The 15,537-nt window shown below is 41.4% G+C and overlaps 2 protein-coding genes across 3 annotated transcripts; both read right to left on the minus strand.

Moving 5' to 3' along the window:
- Nucleotides 1-4,393: 4,393 nt before the first annotated feature.
- LOC128753554 (complement C1q-like protein 4) lies at nucleotides 4,394-6,368 on the minus strand. The gene is made up of 3 exons (XM_053855336.1): nucleotides 6,023-6,368; nucleotides 5,817-5,948; nucleotides 4,394-4,692 (listed from the first exon to the last, which is right to left on the minus strand). The coding sequence occupies exons 1-3, from the start codon at nucleotides 6,366-6,368 to the stop codon at nucleotides 4,394-4,396; spliced, it is 777 nt and encodes a 258-aa protein (XP_053711311.1).
- A 2,605-nt stretch (nucleotides 6,369-8,973) lies between these two features.
- LOC128754345 (tubulin polymerization-promoting protein family member 3-like) lies at nucleotides 8,974-13,256 on the minus strand. Of its 2 annotated transcripts, none has more exons than XM_053856896.1 (4): nucleotides 13,228-13,256; nucleotides 10,893-11,078; nucleotides 10,549-10,702; nucleotides 8,974-9,385 (listed from the first exon to the last, which is right to left on the minus strand). In XM_053856896.1, the coding sequence occupies exons 2-4, from the start codon at nucleotides 11,075-11,077 to the stop codon at nucleotides 9,188-9,190; spliced, it is 537 nt and encodes a 178-aa protein (XP_053712871.1). In that variant the 5' UTR covers nucleotide 11,078; nucleotides 13,228-13,256; the 3' UTR covers nucleotides 8,974-9,187. The 2 variants fall into 2 exon arrangements, with proteins under 2 accessions (XP_053712871.1, XP_053712870.1); XM_053856895.1 differs by lacking the exon at nucleotides 13,228-13,256 and adding an exon at nucleotides 12,610-12,756.
- Between the last annotated feature and the right edge of the window lie 2,281 nt (nucleotides 13,257-15,537).

Here is a 15,537-nt window from a genome sequence, read left to right on the forward strand (position 1 = left end):
GTCTCTCCTTCAGGGCTACAGCGAGACTACCAGGATGGGCTCCAGAGATCCAAGAGGCACGAGGGAAGGTCTGGATGCCAGTGAGCAGATACGGCTCCCAGTGGTATGAATCTGTTGCGCCACAGACGCTCTTGTCGTGGAATAGAAAGGCAGACAGACAGATGCTTGCTTCCTTCAAAGGAACCAGACAGAAGAAGCAGTAAGCATGGAGATGGTCGTGGGCCAGGGTAGGCTGCACACAAGATGCAGGACCTCACTTCTTCAAACTCCATAGTGACGCCCAATGGTAAGAGAATAATCACACAGAGATCAAAGGGGAATTTCAATTCCTTCCTTAATCCTCAACCTCTGTCCTCAATCTTTAACCCTCAATTTCATTCCTCAAAAGCAAAGGTGAAGGAAGATTTTGTTCCTTTGAAATGCGACACTCTCTAATGCAGGCTTGTCCTGAGCCTGCTGGAGGCAGCCAAAGCCAAATTCCGTCTGTCAATTCAGAAGAAGAATAAGGGGGTGTAGGCGCGAGAGGCATTTACAGGCTCAGCAACAATGCTGTCTGCAGCTGTGTTTGTGTCTCTTGTCTTTTATATCTTTATTTACAAGGAAAATACTTTACGGTCTCTTTGTTTTTGACGGCATCCTTGATACTATGCAAAGGATTCTGAGCATTCCTCAATACAGAGGGAGGTTGCGGAGTTCCTCAAGGTTGAGGAAGCTACGCTCCTCAGTTTAATTTCCTAAGAATTGGGACAGTCCTTGTTCCTCGCATTTTCGCGGGTTGAGGCTGAGGGGTTAAGAAAGGAATTGGAACGCACCTCAATTTAAGGTACCTGAGTGAAAAATGGTTCACAGTAGTGGAGGGCTTAGTCTTTCCCCTAGTTGGGTGGAGAGTTACATAAAAGATCATCCAGGACAAAGGCCTTATATGAGATAAACCAATAGCAAAGTCTGTTAGGGGGCTCTGCATGTACCAATGTTCTTCCTGCGGCAGCTACAAAAAACTTTTGTAGCTGCCGCAAGTAAAATGAATCTCTCGCTTCTTTCCACAGAATAATTGTTTGGAGGCACCGCGGTCCATCTTGGACTGTTAAAATGTGATTATGACTAGGTGTCATTTGTTATACACAGAGCACAGCGGGGGGTTATTTGCATGCCATAGTTGAACCATAAACCTCTCCAGGTAAGAATCATCGGGAGTCGTAAAGAGGACTGCTTTCCTGTTATCAAGAGGCGCGTCACAAAGCTTGGTCTGGTCATGTGTGTGCGGCAAGAAGGAATAGTCTCGCTTGTTGTGTTCTTGAAGAATATTGATTCATCATATTCATTTAAAACTAAAAATTGAATCTGTTTTCTGCTCGTGACTTTGTGGAAGCTTTTCTGACCCGAGTTAATTCATTGATTCGACTAGGTTGACTGAGATTCAAACAGCTCAAAAGCTCACTGGTGAGGAGGCAAAGAAGGGGCAGGGACAAAGATGGAACTCACTATACTATAGAGGCGTGGAAGAACCTGTTTAAATGATGAAGCTCAGTGAGAGAAAAAAACAGAAGCAGGAAGCTGGCGGTCGTCACTCACCTCCTGCAGGTTCAGCATCTGTGCCCTGTCAAAGACGCTTGACTAAGTACAATATGCATGCCAGCGCACACGAGCGCACACATTTATATGAGTCGGTGGGACATTGAATTATTCCACAATGCACCCGACAAGACCCTTCCTTTAACAAAATGTGAGTGGTTTTCTTTTGTGACTTTCTTGCTGCACTTGCTTTGCTGTTTTTACATTGTTGTTTTGAACTATTTCTTCCTCAGTCCTGCATTGAAGGCTGCGGAAAAGGAGCAGAAAAAAAGGTTAGATATCTGGTGATAAAAGAGATGGCAAGAATATACAAAAAAATGAAATTATTTACAAGCTTCCACACACAACAACGCTCTCCCACACCAATAAAGCGGAGGAAAATCTTCTGCTCATCCTCCTCCGGTTGCGCTTTCATTTCCCATCTCCCAGTTTTGTTTGTTTGTCCTGTGACGCAAATCTCAGCCAATTTTCCAATTTCTCTGGCACAAAACCCCGCTTACTTTTCTTTCATCGCCGTGGCTCTGATGCCTTCTCTCTTCTTTTCACCGACCCAAACACAATCCCTTCCACCTCCATTTCTATTTACTTCACTTCCCTCGGATGTATATCGCGTCCTTTGCGGTTAACACCAAGATGCGCCTGTTTATTTTCTGTATTTATTTTTGTATTCTTTTGATTCCTATTTTTGTCTCTTCAGTGTCCCTTGCTGTTCAGGACCACATGATAAAGCAATCCAAATGTTTCCAGACGTTCACACGCGAGCTGAAGAAGCTGAGCAATGCTGCCATCTGCTGCAGGAGTTGTGCTACAAGTGTTCTCAATTTTTGTGACCCATGTTTTTATACTTTTAGCTCTAGGTTTGGAGCTGATAATATCATCTTAAAAATAGGTCAAATTCGAACCGTATGGTGGTAAAAAGCAAAATAAATTGCTTAAAATTGGAATTGAATATATTGAGGGAAATACATTCTAATAAAGCACCTTTTTAAAATCATCTTTACATATTTTTCCCGAAATCCCATTACTAAGATATTCACCACTTAAAAAAGGTCTTGTGTTATTTATGATTTTATTTAAAGAATGTTAATAGAAAATATATTGCAAAGTCAAACAGGACAGGTTAAGCATATGTCATGGCGTAATTACACTTTGTAAAATGTAAGTATCAAAATCTAAGGTTCTTTATTTATTTATTTTGACTACAATGTGGTATAGCTTTCTATATTTGTGTATGTTATTGCTTTGTGTACATCATTGTTGTCTGTGTATGTCTGTGGTGTCTGAGCTTTTGCTGCTGTGACGCATGGCATTTCCTCACTGTGGGACAAATAAAGGACATCTGGACAAATAAAGTACATCTGAGCGAATCATTTTTTCTGAGCTCAGAAGGTGGTGGTGCCCTTGGCTGAAAATAGTGTGAGGTTTGATGCACAAAGCTGCTCTGAAATGACCAAAAAAATAGGTTTAATTTTTAAAGTTTTTATTTGCTGCTGTCTTAACTGCATCACCTGTTTGAGCTCTGAAAATGAGGACACTGTTTCACGAAACCTCATCTGTAATTCAGTGGGTTATAAAGGTCATTCAGTTCCACACATTCTGTGCTTTTCCTCTTTATATGACTTTATTTTTATCACTTGCTTTTGCGTACAAACCCAGGAGCTCACCTGCGAAACGAGGTCATGAAATCACTTCAAAGGCTGCTGTTGACACTCTTGAAGGACATCACTTCCAAATCCATTTTAGTTTGCCTACAGGGCTAAAAGATCAGTCGACAGAACAGTCAGATCCTGCAACAGCTCGCCAGCTCTGGGACCTGTGTGAGCGCTCCATCTGTGGATTCAGGCTCTGTATTCAGCACCATTGTCCCAGAGATCCTGCAGCCCAAGCTGACACAGCTCAGCGTCCCGGCCTCACTCCTGTCAGTGGATCACCAGCTTCCTGACAGACAGCAGCCAGCGGGAAAATCCCATCCAGCGCTCGGACCATCAGAACCGAGGCCCCACAGGGACGCCCACGCTCCCGTCCATACGGTCGATCACACCAGATGAATAAAAGATTGTTTCCTCAGTGAACAATTCCAATGGATTATTTTGCATGGATGAAAAACAATAGTAAATCTGGCTAGTGTTCAGGTTCTCAGCTCCTCTTCCTGAGTGCTTGTTTTCCCAGAACACATCAAAGTCTCCGATGCCTGGAAGTATAAAAGCCATCTAATTTCCTTGACGTGGAACCTTTAAAACCATTAACCATAAATTCAGTTACATTTAAAGACACGTTAGGCCTTTTTTGACTAAAGAGCTTTTAAAATCAATTTTCAGTAATGCAATATTTTATGGTCCAGCCTCTCGGGATGCATAATAAGGAATTATTCAGGAGGGAGGGGGGGTAAAATGCCATTGAAATTCCGTGTGTGTGAGTGATGATGAGGTCTGACGGGATCAGTGAAATGATTCTGATGAAGCCTCACTTAGCTGTTAATGATGCCACAGAGAATTGTGAACCTAAAAAGTCAATTCAGGTTTGACTGATTCAGGACAGTGGCTCCTGTCAAATCTGAACTCACACCCCGGGCAACAATAGCAGAGCGCTTATAGGTGTTGGAGCTGTAAACGGCTCATTTCAGAGTGAGAAAAGCTCATCTCCATTAACAGGGAACGGAATTATTTATGCAACTTCTCACTGCTGTCTGCATATAAATGTGGAACTGAATTATGTGTCTGCCCAAGTGGATGCATATATTTCATAAACAAAAAAGCAAGGGCGGAAAAGTTTGAACATCAAGATTCATTTATTCACCCCTCTTTCTCTTCCTCCTTTGAGGTCACTGCTCAGGGTACAGTAGAAAGCCAGTGAAGGTGTTTGATCCCTCCACATTCCCGCACAGCTGCCGGCCCCCGAGAAGCTCCACGTAGACTTGGTCCCCCAGCTGGAGCGGGAGCAGAACTGTCTGAGAGCCGCTGTCCTCCGAGTCCTCCCTGTTCTGCTCCCACATCGATGCTGCCGTGACCCCGTTTTTCATGAGCCGCACTTTGTAAAACATCCGGCCCCCCGGCAGGGCCAGCTTTGAGTAGACCGAGTAGGAGATGGAGTACAGTCCGGAGCAGGGAGCCGTGAAAACCCCTGGGGAAAGTATCTGTTGCTGAATCAGCACGTCTCAGTTACATTCACAGCGACTGTATGAATGAAGTATGATCATGCATACGATATATATATGGAACATATTGTATGTTTATCATCATTTCTCTCATATTTATAATAGAATTATTCTATTAATGAAATGCACGCTGCCATTAGAATTTATATCACAGTTTTCAATTCAATGAGAAAGTCATGTTTAACTATTATAGCTTGAAGAGTCAGTTATGTTATGTGTTTAAATGTGTTTTATATTCTTAAGTTTGTATGTATATTCATATTCATTCACTAGGAGGTGTGATTTTATTTAGCCGTCAAACTGATGCAGGAATATCAATGAAACTGACAGGAAAATGTAATACCACCTGAATACACAAATCTTTCTTTGTGATGCAGCTCTGCCATTTTAATGGCTTCAGAGCTCAGTAGGTGGCACTGTAGGTTTAAAATAACTACAGGTTTCATTGAAAAGAACTGCTCAAAGCCAAAGATTATAGCAACGGACAGTCAAACGCCATCAAAAAAATAAAATGAATGTTCATTCGAAAAACAGGTTTTCAAATCTTAATGGTCAGAACAAGCCAAACTTTGGATTTAAGTCCCTGGAACATTCAGAGAAGTTGTTGCTGGGATCCTTTTTTTCATTTCTCAGTGAGAGGACTAACTTTACTGCCCTTTTTTACACAGCAAACCACATGAAACAAAGGGTTCTGCAGATGTCATGACTGTTTACAAACTCTGACCGGGTCTACAGAGCAGAGAGTGCCATCTGCTGGAGGAATGAGGACACTGTAAAAATAGCTAGATAGTGTTGATTCTTAAAAGAAAATAAATACATAAAATAAAAATCTCAGACTGACTCCAAGTGCATTTCAAATTAGATATGAATTATTGTATGAGCTAGTGTTTCTATTTATTAACAGTCTTTCTTCTGCACATCTTTGAATTCCTGTATGTTGTTGGTTTTATTTCATTTGAGATTATTTATTGTCAACAACTGGAACAAACTCACTCATCTTTTTCCCCCCACAGTTAGACATTGCATTTCCTGTCTGGATGTTGACTCAAGACATGTGTTCTACTAGTTGGTCTTTCACTCCATCTCCTACCCAGAGCAGGGTTGTATCCGCTTCCGTGGTTCAGGGTGATGACGTCATAGGAAATAGCCGTGCTTCTGGTGAACGGTCCCAGGCACGTGCTCGCTGGCCTCAAATGAGCGCTGAAAACAACTCTGCTCTTTCCTGGTGGAGAGAACAAGAATGTCCGGTGAATGTTTGCGACGTAGCCGTGCTTGGATTTCAGCCGGAGCTTTTACCCATGAGCTTGAGCATGCTGTCTCCAAGCTGGGACAAGCTGCGGGACAACTCCACGACTCTCAGGAGGGTTTCATCCTCCAGCTCTCGGAGCTCCTGGATGCCACAACAGCAGCCTCGTGCTCGACTGAACGCACATTTGCAGTCCCAGTTTGCACAAGGAAACTCCCCGCGCCACAATGCTGCAAAGACATTGTTCTTGGTTTGGAGTGTGATGTCTGATGATGATGATGATGAAGACGGAGTTTGTTTACCCGCCGCAGCTCGCAGGCTGCTGAGGTGCGTGTCAGCTCTCGTCTGGTTCTCCAGCAGTGTCCAGACAAACAGCGTGCATAATACAGAGCGCATCTCAAACCTCCAAAAGAACAAAACTCTGGATATTAAAATCATTTAAAGTAAATACTTGGTGCCATATCCTGTTAATATGACTTATTTTATCAGACACTGAAGTCAGAATCAGCCACAAGCTGTGGCCAAAGAGCACCATGTGGTTGCTGAAGGAGCCACCCGTGGGTGAGAGTGTGTTGCTATCAAAGGATGTTTAAGTCCTGGTGTAATAAAACAGCAATGACATCTTTAAAATGCCTTTTTGTTGGATTTCAGAGTCAGAATCAAATTTATTGCCATGGTCAGTGGGGAGTAGGAAAGTGTTTCGGAATAAAATAAAATAAAATGCAATAAAATATGAATGTATTATTTATTTACTATTTTTGGATCATCCGTTTTATTATTATGTTTCTATAATCATCATTATAATGTGTACGCTCATAAGCTCTCATGTGAAAAATATCTGTGAACAAAGCAAGGAATATAATAATATGGTTGAATAAGTGAATAAGATGAACAGCACTCACCTGATCAGACAGAGCCTCCTCAGTCTTTGGATCACAGATGGGATGTGTATAGTGTGGAAGCTAAAACCAGAAAAGGATGTACTGACATGTCTCACTTGCCTCTGTGCTCATGTCTCCAACCCTTTCCCGAAACCCGCCAGTCCTAGGAGGCGTTGCCAGTAAAGGACCGCTCCAGCAGGGATGCAGTAAAATCCCTAGTGACTTCAGAGTTCAGCCCCTGTGTATGGTGCCGAGGAGACACCTATACAGAGGTAAATAGGTGAGGGGTGTCAGATTTACCGATAAGATGGGGGAGCTTGGAGAGCTTACCTGTCTGGATTATGTCTCTATAGTTGACCCCTATTGGGAATCAGTGACACGAATTGTGAACACTTACTGGAGGACCTTTATTGAAGTGGTGTTAGTGTGGAGAATTGATGTCTGAAATGCGAGACTGTGGCCTGGCATTTGACATGTGACCTGTTCCTAGCTGCTTCTTGGGGTTGGATTTACCTCTCAACAGTGTTTCACCGGGGCAGAGGAGTTGTCCAAACTCCTGTCACCAACACCAGAATCACTTTTGCTGTTTAAAATAACCCAGGTGATCCTCTACTAATGAGCGATTCATCTTTTCACCGCCCTGCTCTTCCGAACAGCGCAGCTTCTGGTGTTTACTCTGATGATGAAAGTCCATGAATCAGTCCATGAATCAGCTGTGAGCAACACCACAAGTCTGAAGGATCTGAACTGGCATCTGCTTTATTAATCTGATCCTTCATGTTCTGTGGCCTGTGGCTGCCATCTGTCATCTCTTAAATCATCTACGGCACGAAGGGACTCATGTGTTTTTACAGTCTACTGCCCCCTTGTGGCAGGAGGCTGCATTCCATCAGAACCAAGCTCAGGTTTTAAAACTAAAAAACTGTAAAATTAATTGACACTCGACTTTACTTGGACCTGCAGTCGTGGTGACCAGTGATGAGTGGATGAGGTGTCATGAAACAGTATTGCAGGGTTGATGAAACAGCGTTCTTATTTTCAGAGGACACTAGATGGCGCTTTTAGTTTAGAAATGATGTGAATTAGTTCAAGTGCGAACATCTGGTGGCCTCCAAAAATCAGGACACTGTTTCATGACGCCTCATCTACCCATCGCAAACAGGAACCCAGTGCTCACCAAGTCAACAGTACCGTTCAAGTACAAGTGATTACTCTATATAACTAAGTCATGGCGTACATGCTACATGTCAAATTGAGTGGAAGCAAGGGCTCATGACAACACTATTGTCTAATATCCATCATCTGCCCTCACTTCCGTGTTGTTTTTAGCTCATGGTCAATTGGAATTGATAACTTGTGCTACAAGTGGGTGCAATACTGTTTGTGAAATGTGGAGGCAATAAAATCCAAACATTACATCTGGTGGCCTCTGAAAACCAGGACACTGTTTCATGAAGCCTCATTGTCAGGTATTTTTGTATTCCACTTTTGGAGTTCATTGGATGGCGCTCTCTGGACACGAATGACTTTGACTGTAGCCAAGCAATAAGATAAAGGCTTACATTGTTTTAAAACCAAGAGTGACACCGGCTGGGCTATGAAAATGAAGCCTCTGTTTCACGAAACCTCATCATGTAAGCACTATGTTTTCCATTCACCTCATTTTGAAATGAGTCCCATTTGAAACCTGCCTTGGTTTTAGTCATAAACTTTTTGCTGGTCAGGTGAAATATGACCATCACTAAAACGTTACTAGCACATTTAAATCTGACCTGTAAAGCTATTTTGGGAAGAAATTGGATATATAACAGAAAGTGAATGAAAGTAAAGATCCTCATCAGTAGCTGCTTGTTGTGTGGTAAAGCTTTCTCCACACGTGTGCAGCACTGTGGCGATGGTGATCCCTCCAGGGAGAAGTGACAAACACCCATTGTTTACATGTGAAATACGATCGGATCTATTTTTTGAAAAGCCAGTCATGGCGTCAACAGAAGCTATATAAATATCAATGTTTCAGTCTTATGCCGTAAAATTTTTAATGCAAATATGTAAAAAAAAATATTGCGATGAAGCATTAAAAAACCTAAAAAGTCATAACAATCATACTTTGATTTATGGCATTTAATTTACATTAGTTGTCTCACACGACTCACTCAATACAATAATTATCACAAATAGCATGCAAATGTTTTTCTTCACACAAACTGCATTTCATTCGTCATTGGGTTAATTTAATGAGTCCGTATTAGTAATAAACCTCTGTCTTTTGCGTCTTTATTTAGCTTTCTACTCTGGAAATACTGTAGATGTTGATGAATATTCTGTCACCATCAGCTACGACTTGCCCTCCTTGACTTTGTCATCGTAGGTGCCGCTGCCCTTATAAGCACCAACGTAGCCTGTGTTCTCTTTAATGTCTTCACGTCCAGCAATTCCTCGCCCTTTCCCCGACTCGTCGAACCGCTGCTTGTGAGCTCCAGTGTACTTGCTGGTGTCCGTCAGTCTGTCCACTGCGCCGGCCTTTGTCGCTCTCTACAATAAGAAGGGAGAAAGAACGACATTCCCCTCAGTCTCAACACTTGACGTGGAAGACAGGAAGTAGTGAGGTGGAAATCTTTGGTAGTACAGGTCTTCCTGTCAGCCGCATGGAGGTTGACATCCCCCCTCTTTTTCCTTTTTTCTCATGGAGCCAGCCTCACTTTTACATGTAAAGGTTTACTTTGCACCATCTAGTGGTGAAGGAAATCACTGCCGATGTGAATTGCTCGACTGATATGAGTGACAGCATTCAGTATAAGCTTGAAAATGGATGATGGCAGTTAAATGTATACAGTAAAATAGAAAAATATTCTGTATGATGGGAGGAAATTGACACATATAATTTGTTTAATATGTCATGATGCGCCTACCACAGTGAATTACAACGTTTACAGATGATACAGAGATAGCAATAACAATATAATATGACAATAATGATGGGTGGGACTGCGAACACCACCGAACATTTTCAATTTCTATTCACCAGAAAACTCCCACAAATCTTGCTAAGATTTAAGTTACGGATTACCGCCATCTGCTTGTGTAAATCATGTTAAATTTGTGATAAGCCTTTATTTTATTTTATTTTATTTTATTTTATTAATAGCACTTTATTTCGAAGCACTTTCCTAGTTGGTGGAACCCACTGACAATGGCAATAAATTCTATTCTGATTCTGATTCTGAACAGCATCCTGGCGTCATATTCCCAATTTTGCGATGATGGCGCTTAAATGACTAGACCCTTATCCAGTATTCACCAGGAGACAGTACTGTCTCCAACAATCCCATAGCTAGATTTGTGACGGAGAAAGAGACGCCTGGTGGGACGTTTAGGTTCATGGTAACAGATGTACATTTGGTTAGGCTTCATGAGGAAACTGGACAAGCAGGGATGTGTCGAAAAATAGATTTCAAAACTATGTCATGTTTCACTGATATTGGTTCGACAACAAGGATTACTACAAAGCAGAAAGTTCCAGAAAATGAGGACAGTGTATCGTGAAGCTTCATTGTCTTCAGTGTCCAACTGGTGATGCTGAGAGAGAAACAGCTTTGACCAAAGATGAGGCTTCTGGTTGGGGGATTCACAGGTTTTGAATATATACTTTTGTTGTGTGGGTGTAGACCGAAATGAATCTGGTGAGCGGTACTTACAGTGACGCCAGCATTGGCAGGTTCCTTCCCAGCAATGAGGCCGTTGATCAGTTCCTTGGCTTCGTCCTTGCTTTTACCTTTGAAACGTTTCAGACTTAGCTCCTCCATCGCAGTGTTGAACTGCTCGTAGGTGATCACGCGAGCAGACTTCTCCCTGAGAAACAACACAATAAAACAACAAATCATCGTTTTCATTTTGCCAAAAACACTGCCTAAACTTCCAGTTAAGGAAATGTGGAAAATAAAAACAATCTTCTCCACAATGACTCACAAAGGTCTTTGGTCTACGTTTGTATAACTTTTGTGTCCAGGTAATGCTATTAGAAGGCAGTATGTGAATGTACTTGACTTTGTTGAACACAATGTCGACGTCTGTGGTGGTGACGTGTTTCCCGTCGATGACATTGCAGTCCTTGCACAGCTTTGCAAAGTTCTTCCCATTCATCTCTTTTCCCGTCGCCTTGCTGTCACCGTGGACGGCAAACTTCCTGAAGGACGTCTCAATGTCTGACACGGTGTTCTCAGCCATCCTGATGGAGACACGCAACAGATACACAACTTGCTCTTAGTTCAATTACAGCATTTCTCGCGGTATATTCTGGCATTTTCATCAAAACATTACCAGAAAAAAACTTGTTTTCTTCAAGGAAAAGGTGGATTTAAATGGGAAGCAATATGATCGTTGGTTTATGTGGCATGTCACGCTCAACTGCACCACTGAAATCTTCCCTTAACACAACACGCCACCCACAGTTTCAGGACCGTGCTTCAACTGAAGGCCTAATGCGTCAGCATGCAACACTAAAGGTGGACTTCTGCGTCAAGATAACGTGCTTAAGTCCCAATGCCAATACATTATGGGAGTCAAACCGCATCTGGCGCAAAAGCTCAAGCAGTGCTGCACTGCTAACAATAGCTCAAACTAAATCCCAGACATGGGGCTAAACAATGTTTGGACCTTGACTGAAGGGCCCTGGTGGGTCAAGTCTCAGAACAGTGGACCCCTCACACCCCTCATGAGCAGGTTTCTGAAAGGTTCTTCACATGCAGGTCCATATCCTTGATATCTTCAATTATTTTCCAAACAGCATTATTAATAAACTTTTGTGTCGGTAGCACCATTTCCAAAGTTAAAAAAGTACTAGTTCATATTTACCAGTGGTGGTTTACTGTGGAGTTCAGCACATGTCTGCATCTTCTGTCATGACCTCAATGTTTTACTTTAGCAAAACCCACCATGTTTGTAGGTAAAATGCAGCTCGGCCGCTAAATGATATTGCTAAATAGTCATAATGGGCAGATGAAGCATCATGAAACAGTGTCCTGATTTCAGAATCCACTAGATGGCGCTGTTGCTTTAGAAATGATGTAAGGTTTCATTGCATTACTTGTTCCAGTCCAAACCTTTTACAGCAGACAGTGCCATCTGGTGGCCTCTGAAAATCAGGGCACTGTTTCATGAAACCTCATCTACCCATCAGTGATGGGTCTATGAGGCTTCACGACACAGTAAATATGTCATGAATCACTAAATAGTGAGCTGTTGGTCCACTTAAGATGACAGCTAGATGGACAAAACAGTGCATAGGAAATGGGGATTTTGTTGTAACGTCTAAATGAAACAAAAAACAGTGATTTATGATACAGTCTGTGAGAAGTCCATTGAAATAAACACAATATGGTATGAGTTTCCTCTCTTAACGCCCATCGCTGTCTCTAAAATGCCGACCACGGCATTGACATGCACAGGCTCACTTCCACCTCCATCAGTGTGATTTTATTATGGCTGCTCGCGCCGCTCTCAAGCCACTTTAATTGAATCAACTACATTCACAAACGGCCGCCCTGCAGCTCACTCTGTGGTGGATAAACAAGCAGAACTGAACTGAACTGCAGCACTAAGCAAAGCCTCAAACATGCAGTTTTAATTCAAGAAAACTAAGAGCTGAGCTTTAAACAATTTGAGACGCCAGACCATCTAGAGCCGAGAAACCTGGTTCAGCAGTTATAATAATACTGAACACTGACAGTGTAACGCCGAATCCGACAGGGTCAGCTCACCTGCTGTTGTTTTGTTTTTACGGAATGAAGATATCTTGAGCAATCTTGACTGGCACTGACTGGTCTGCTGGCCCGTCCTCTCCTCCGTGCTGCCACTCCCAGACACAATGATGCTGGAGGATCTTGGCATGAGCACGGAAGTAGGAGGAGAGGAGGGAGAGAGGACCGGCCAGCACTGATGATGACATCATAGCTGGTCAGACAACCAGAGGATTTCAAGGCCTCACTTCCACTTCTCTCACGTGATCCTGGCACCAAGCTGCTGTGGTTCTAAATGGCTGCTTTTTGAATTCCATGAGGGTGAATGGATGGATATTAACCATCTTTTTTCCGTTTATTTATTATCATGACTTATACTATTATTTATATATTTATTATAATTATTTATTTATTTATTTTTGACTCATCGAGTTTGCAGTTCCTGATTTATTTATTTTTTTATGTTTGTGATGTATCACCGATGATGCATCTTCAACCAACCATGGAATCATTTAGGAGGATTCACAAGTTAAACAGTTCAGTCACCGTCGGCTAGGAATGTCATGTGTGTGTAAAGAGGGGAGTTCAGTGTCTCATGTTCTCTTTACATCCTGAATAACACAGGTGTGTCTTACTTACTGTAGCTTGTTTCTGAATAAATATTGCTCTCAGTCATTCTGGGCATGACTTATTTCTGCTGCTGTCATTAAATAACTCAATAACCTTTTATGATTCAAAGGACTTGTCTTTCATGCACAGTGTCAATGACTGAATAAAGTCGTGTGGGCTGACAAAAATGTCCCCTCTGCAGGCTTTATTAAAACACTTGTGATGTGATTTAACTAGAAATAAAATGTGAATAAATGAAAATCAAAGGTTCTGTGAAACACGTGTTTAACAGTAGGAAGGGTGACTCAATAAGTCAAATAAAATACTTTAATTTGTTATTAATTTTATTATTTTTTTTATTTTACAACATTATATCTTTCTACATGTTGTAAGATTAGCTACCTTCCAAACAGACACAAAAATTTAACTTGCATACCAGTTACAATAAATAACAGAAAGATGGAATATCATATATGAAATTGAAAACAAATATAAAATCTAAATATATATAATATATGTAAAAAAAATGTATCTAAATCTAAATATACGGTGAAGTTAATTGCAAAAGTAAAGTATTATCAAGACAAAACACTTGTATATTATGGAACGTGGACTGACTCATGTTGGCTAGATAAGACATATAAACATAAAATATGTGAGTTGCTTCCATGAACGGAACCCTTGTCAACAGATTCACTTTAAGTGCTAGAATGGTCAAAAAGAGATACATCCATCGATCAGGCGGAGGCCTTCATGACTAGTGAGAGTGAAAGCAAGGCTCCTCACCTGAGGTTAAGTTCTCACCAATCTGCAGCTACACTGATCCCTTCTGGCGTGTTATCATAAGACATGCGAGTCATGTACAGTATGTGAAGTGGTCTCTATGAGTCTTTCAGTTTGGGACAGCAGGTGGCAGTAACACCCTTGTACAGCTGAGTCCACACCTATCCTGAACACCACCCAAATGCAGTCGCCTATTCCTCCTCCCTTGACCAACATTTCCATAACTTCAGTTACACAATACACAAACTCACAAAAAATGTTTCATTATACTTTCCTCACATGATCAGCAGTGAGTTAGAGTTCAAGTCTGTTTTCAAAATTTGGACTTGTTTCCTCTCACATGAAAACAATGACTGTTATTCTTTCAGCACGTCATTTAAACTTTGCTTTTTAGATGCATAATTCAGAACTGATCTCTGTGCATAGTTAACATTGTTCTCCCACTTTTAAAATTGTATGGCAGGCACTCATTGAAACTGATGGTGTTTACAGTATAAACAGGAATGTTTAGTCACCACGCACCATCATGATACTGTGCGACCATATGAGACGCAGAACGTTCTTCATGGGACAAAAGATAATATGCTGATGATAAATGCACTTTTGTGCTTTATCGCCTGAGGAACTTGAGTTATCAGATGCAGCAGACCAACCACGTCAGAATGATGCAGAAGTTATATACAGGAAGTTACAGGACAAAAAATGAACCACAAGAATGTTGTCTCGACATTAGTCAGAGTGTGAAAACACTGTTGCCTATAAAGAAAAAATGTTCAGATGTAAAGGTTCATGCAAGGTAAACTCAAGGTCCATGGCGCAAATCCAGCCTGCCCTCGAGAGCCTTTGTACAGAGCCCTTAAAAAAACACACAAAAAAGTGGAATAATGTGGGTACAAAATACTGTCAGGTGCACATGCTAATAACGCGTGATTTTAAGGGATGGTAATGGAAATATTCCTAATGTTCCAGTTACTGCAGAAGTGGGAAGTCAGAGCTGGGAATGATGATCAGTTACCGAACACGTGTGTTCCTAGTGTTTTGAGCGTTTATCGGCAGCTTTGCGGTCACCTGCAAAGGGAATAATCTGAATGAATTTCAATTCCATAAGTTCTTGTTTGATTATAGTTTGAGGAAATAAAGATACACTTGTTTTTGAGCGCAACAGGTAGTTGCCCCTTTTTTTTCTCTCTCTCTCTTATACCACTTTAGGGTCTCTGTCATACCAAAACACTGGTGATAACATTTAGTTACTCAAAATAATCATAAAAAATAATAATATACATTTAAATGAAAAAATATCAAAGCTTCAACAAATCCTCACTGGTGACATCTACTGTTGAAAGAAGTGGACAGAAGTCGTAGATGTGACTTACTATGTGAGACAAACGCCAAATATCGTATTTTGATGATTTAAATTATAACTTTCAGTATGTTTTCACATCCAACATGCATCACAACAAAGCGCAGCTACCTTTCAAATAGAGAAAACATTTCAACTTACATAGCTTCCAGAGATTAATAATAAATACACACACACTATATATATATATATATATA

Source organism: Synchiropus splendidus, chromosome 2, assembly GCF_027744825.2.
Source record: "Synchiropus splendidus isolate RoL2022-P1 chromosome 2, RoL_Sspl_1.0, whole genome shotgun sequence".
Classification (NCBI taxonomy): Eukaryota; Metazoa; Chordata; class Actinopteri; order Syngnathiformes; family Callionymidae; genus Synchiropus; species Synchiropus splendidus.

Coding starts and splice junctions, on each gene's coding strand:
- LOC128753554 (XM_053855336.1), bottom strand. CDS start 6,368: ATGCGCTCTGTATTATGCACGCTGTTTGTCTGGACACTGCTGGAGAAC. Junction 5,949..6,022: donor CAGCATGCTCAAGCTCATGG/GTAAAAGCTCCG, acceptor TCTCTCCACCAG/GAAAGAGCAGAGTTGTTTTC. Junction 4,693..5,816: donor CGGATACAACCCTGCTCTGG/GTAGGAGATGGA, acceptor TACTTTCCCCAG/GGGTTTTCACGGCTCCCTGC.
- LOC128754345 (XM_053856896.1), bottom strand. CDS start 11,077: ATGGCTGAGAACACCGTGTCAGACATTGAGACGTCCTTCAGGAAGTTT. Junction 10,703..10,892: donor ATTGTGTTCAACAAAGTCAA/GTACATTCACAT, acceptor GTTGTTTCTCAG/GGAGAAGTCTGCTCGCGTGA. Junction 9,386..10,548: donor CTGCCAATGCTGGCGTCACT/GTAAGTACCGCT, acceptor TTCTTATTGTAG/AGAGCGACAAAGGCCGGCGC.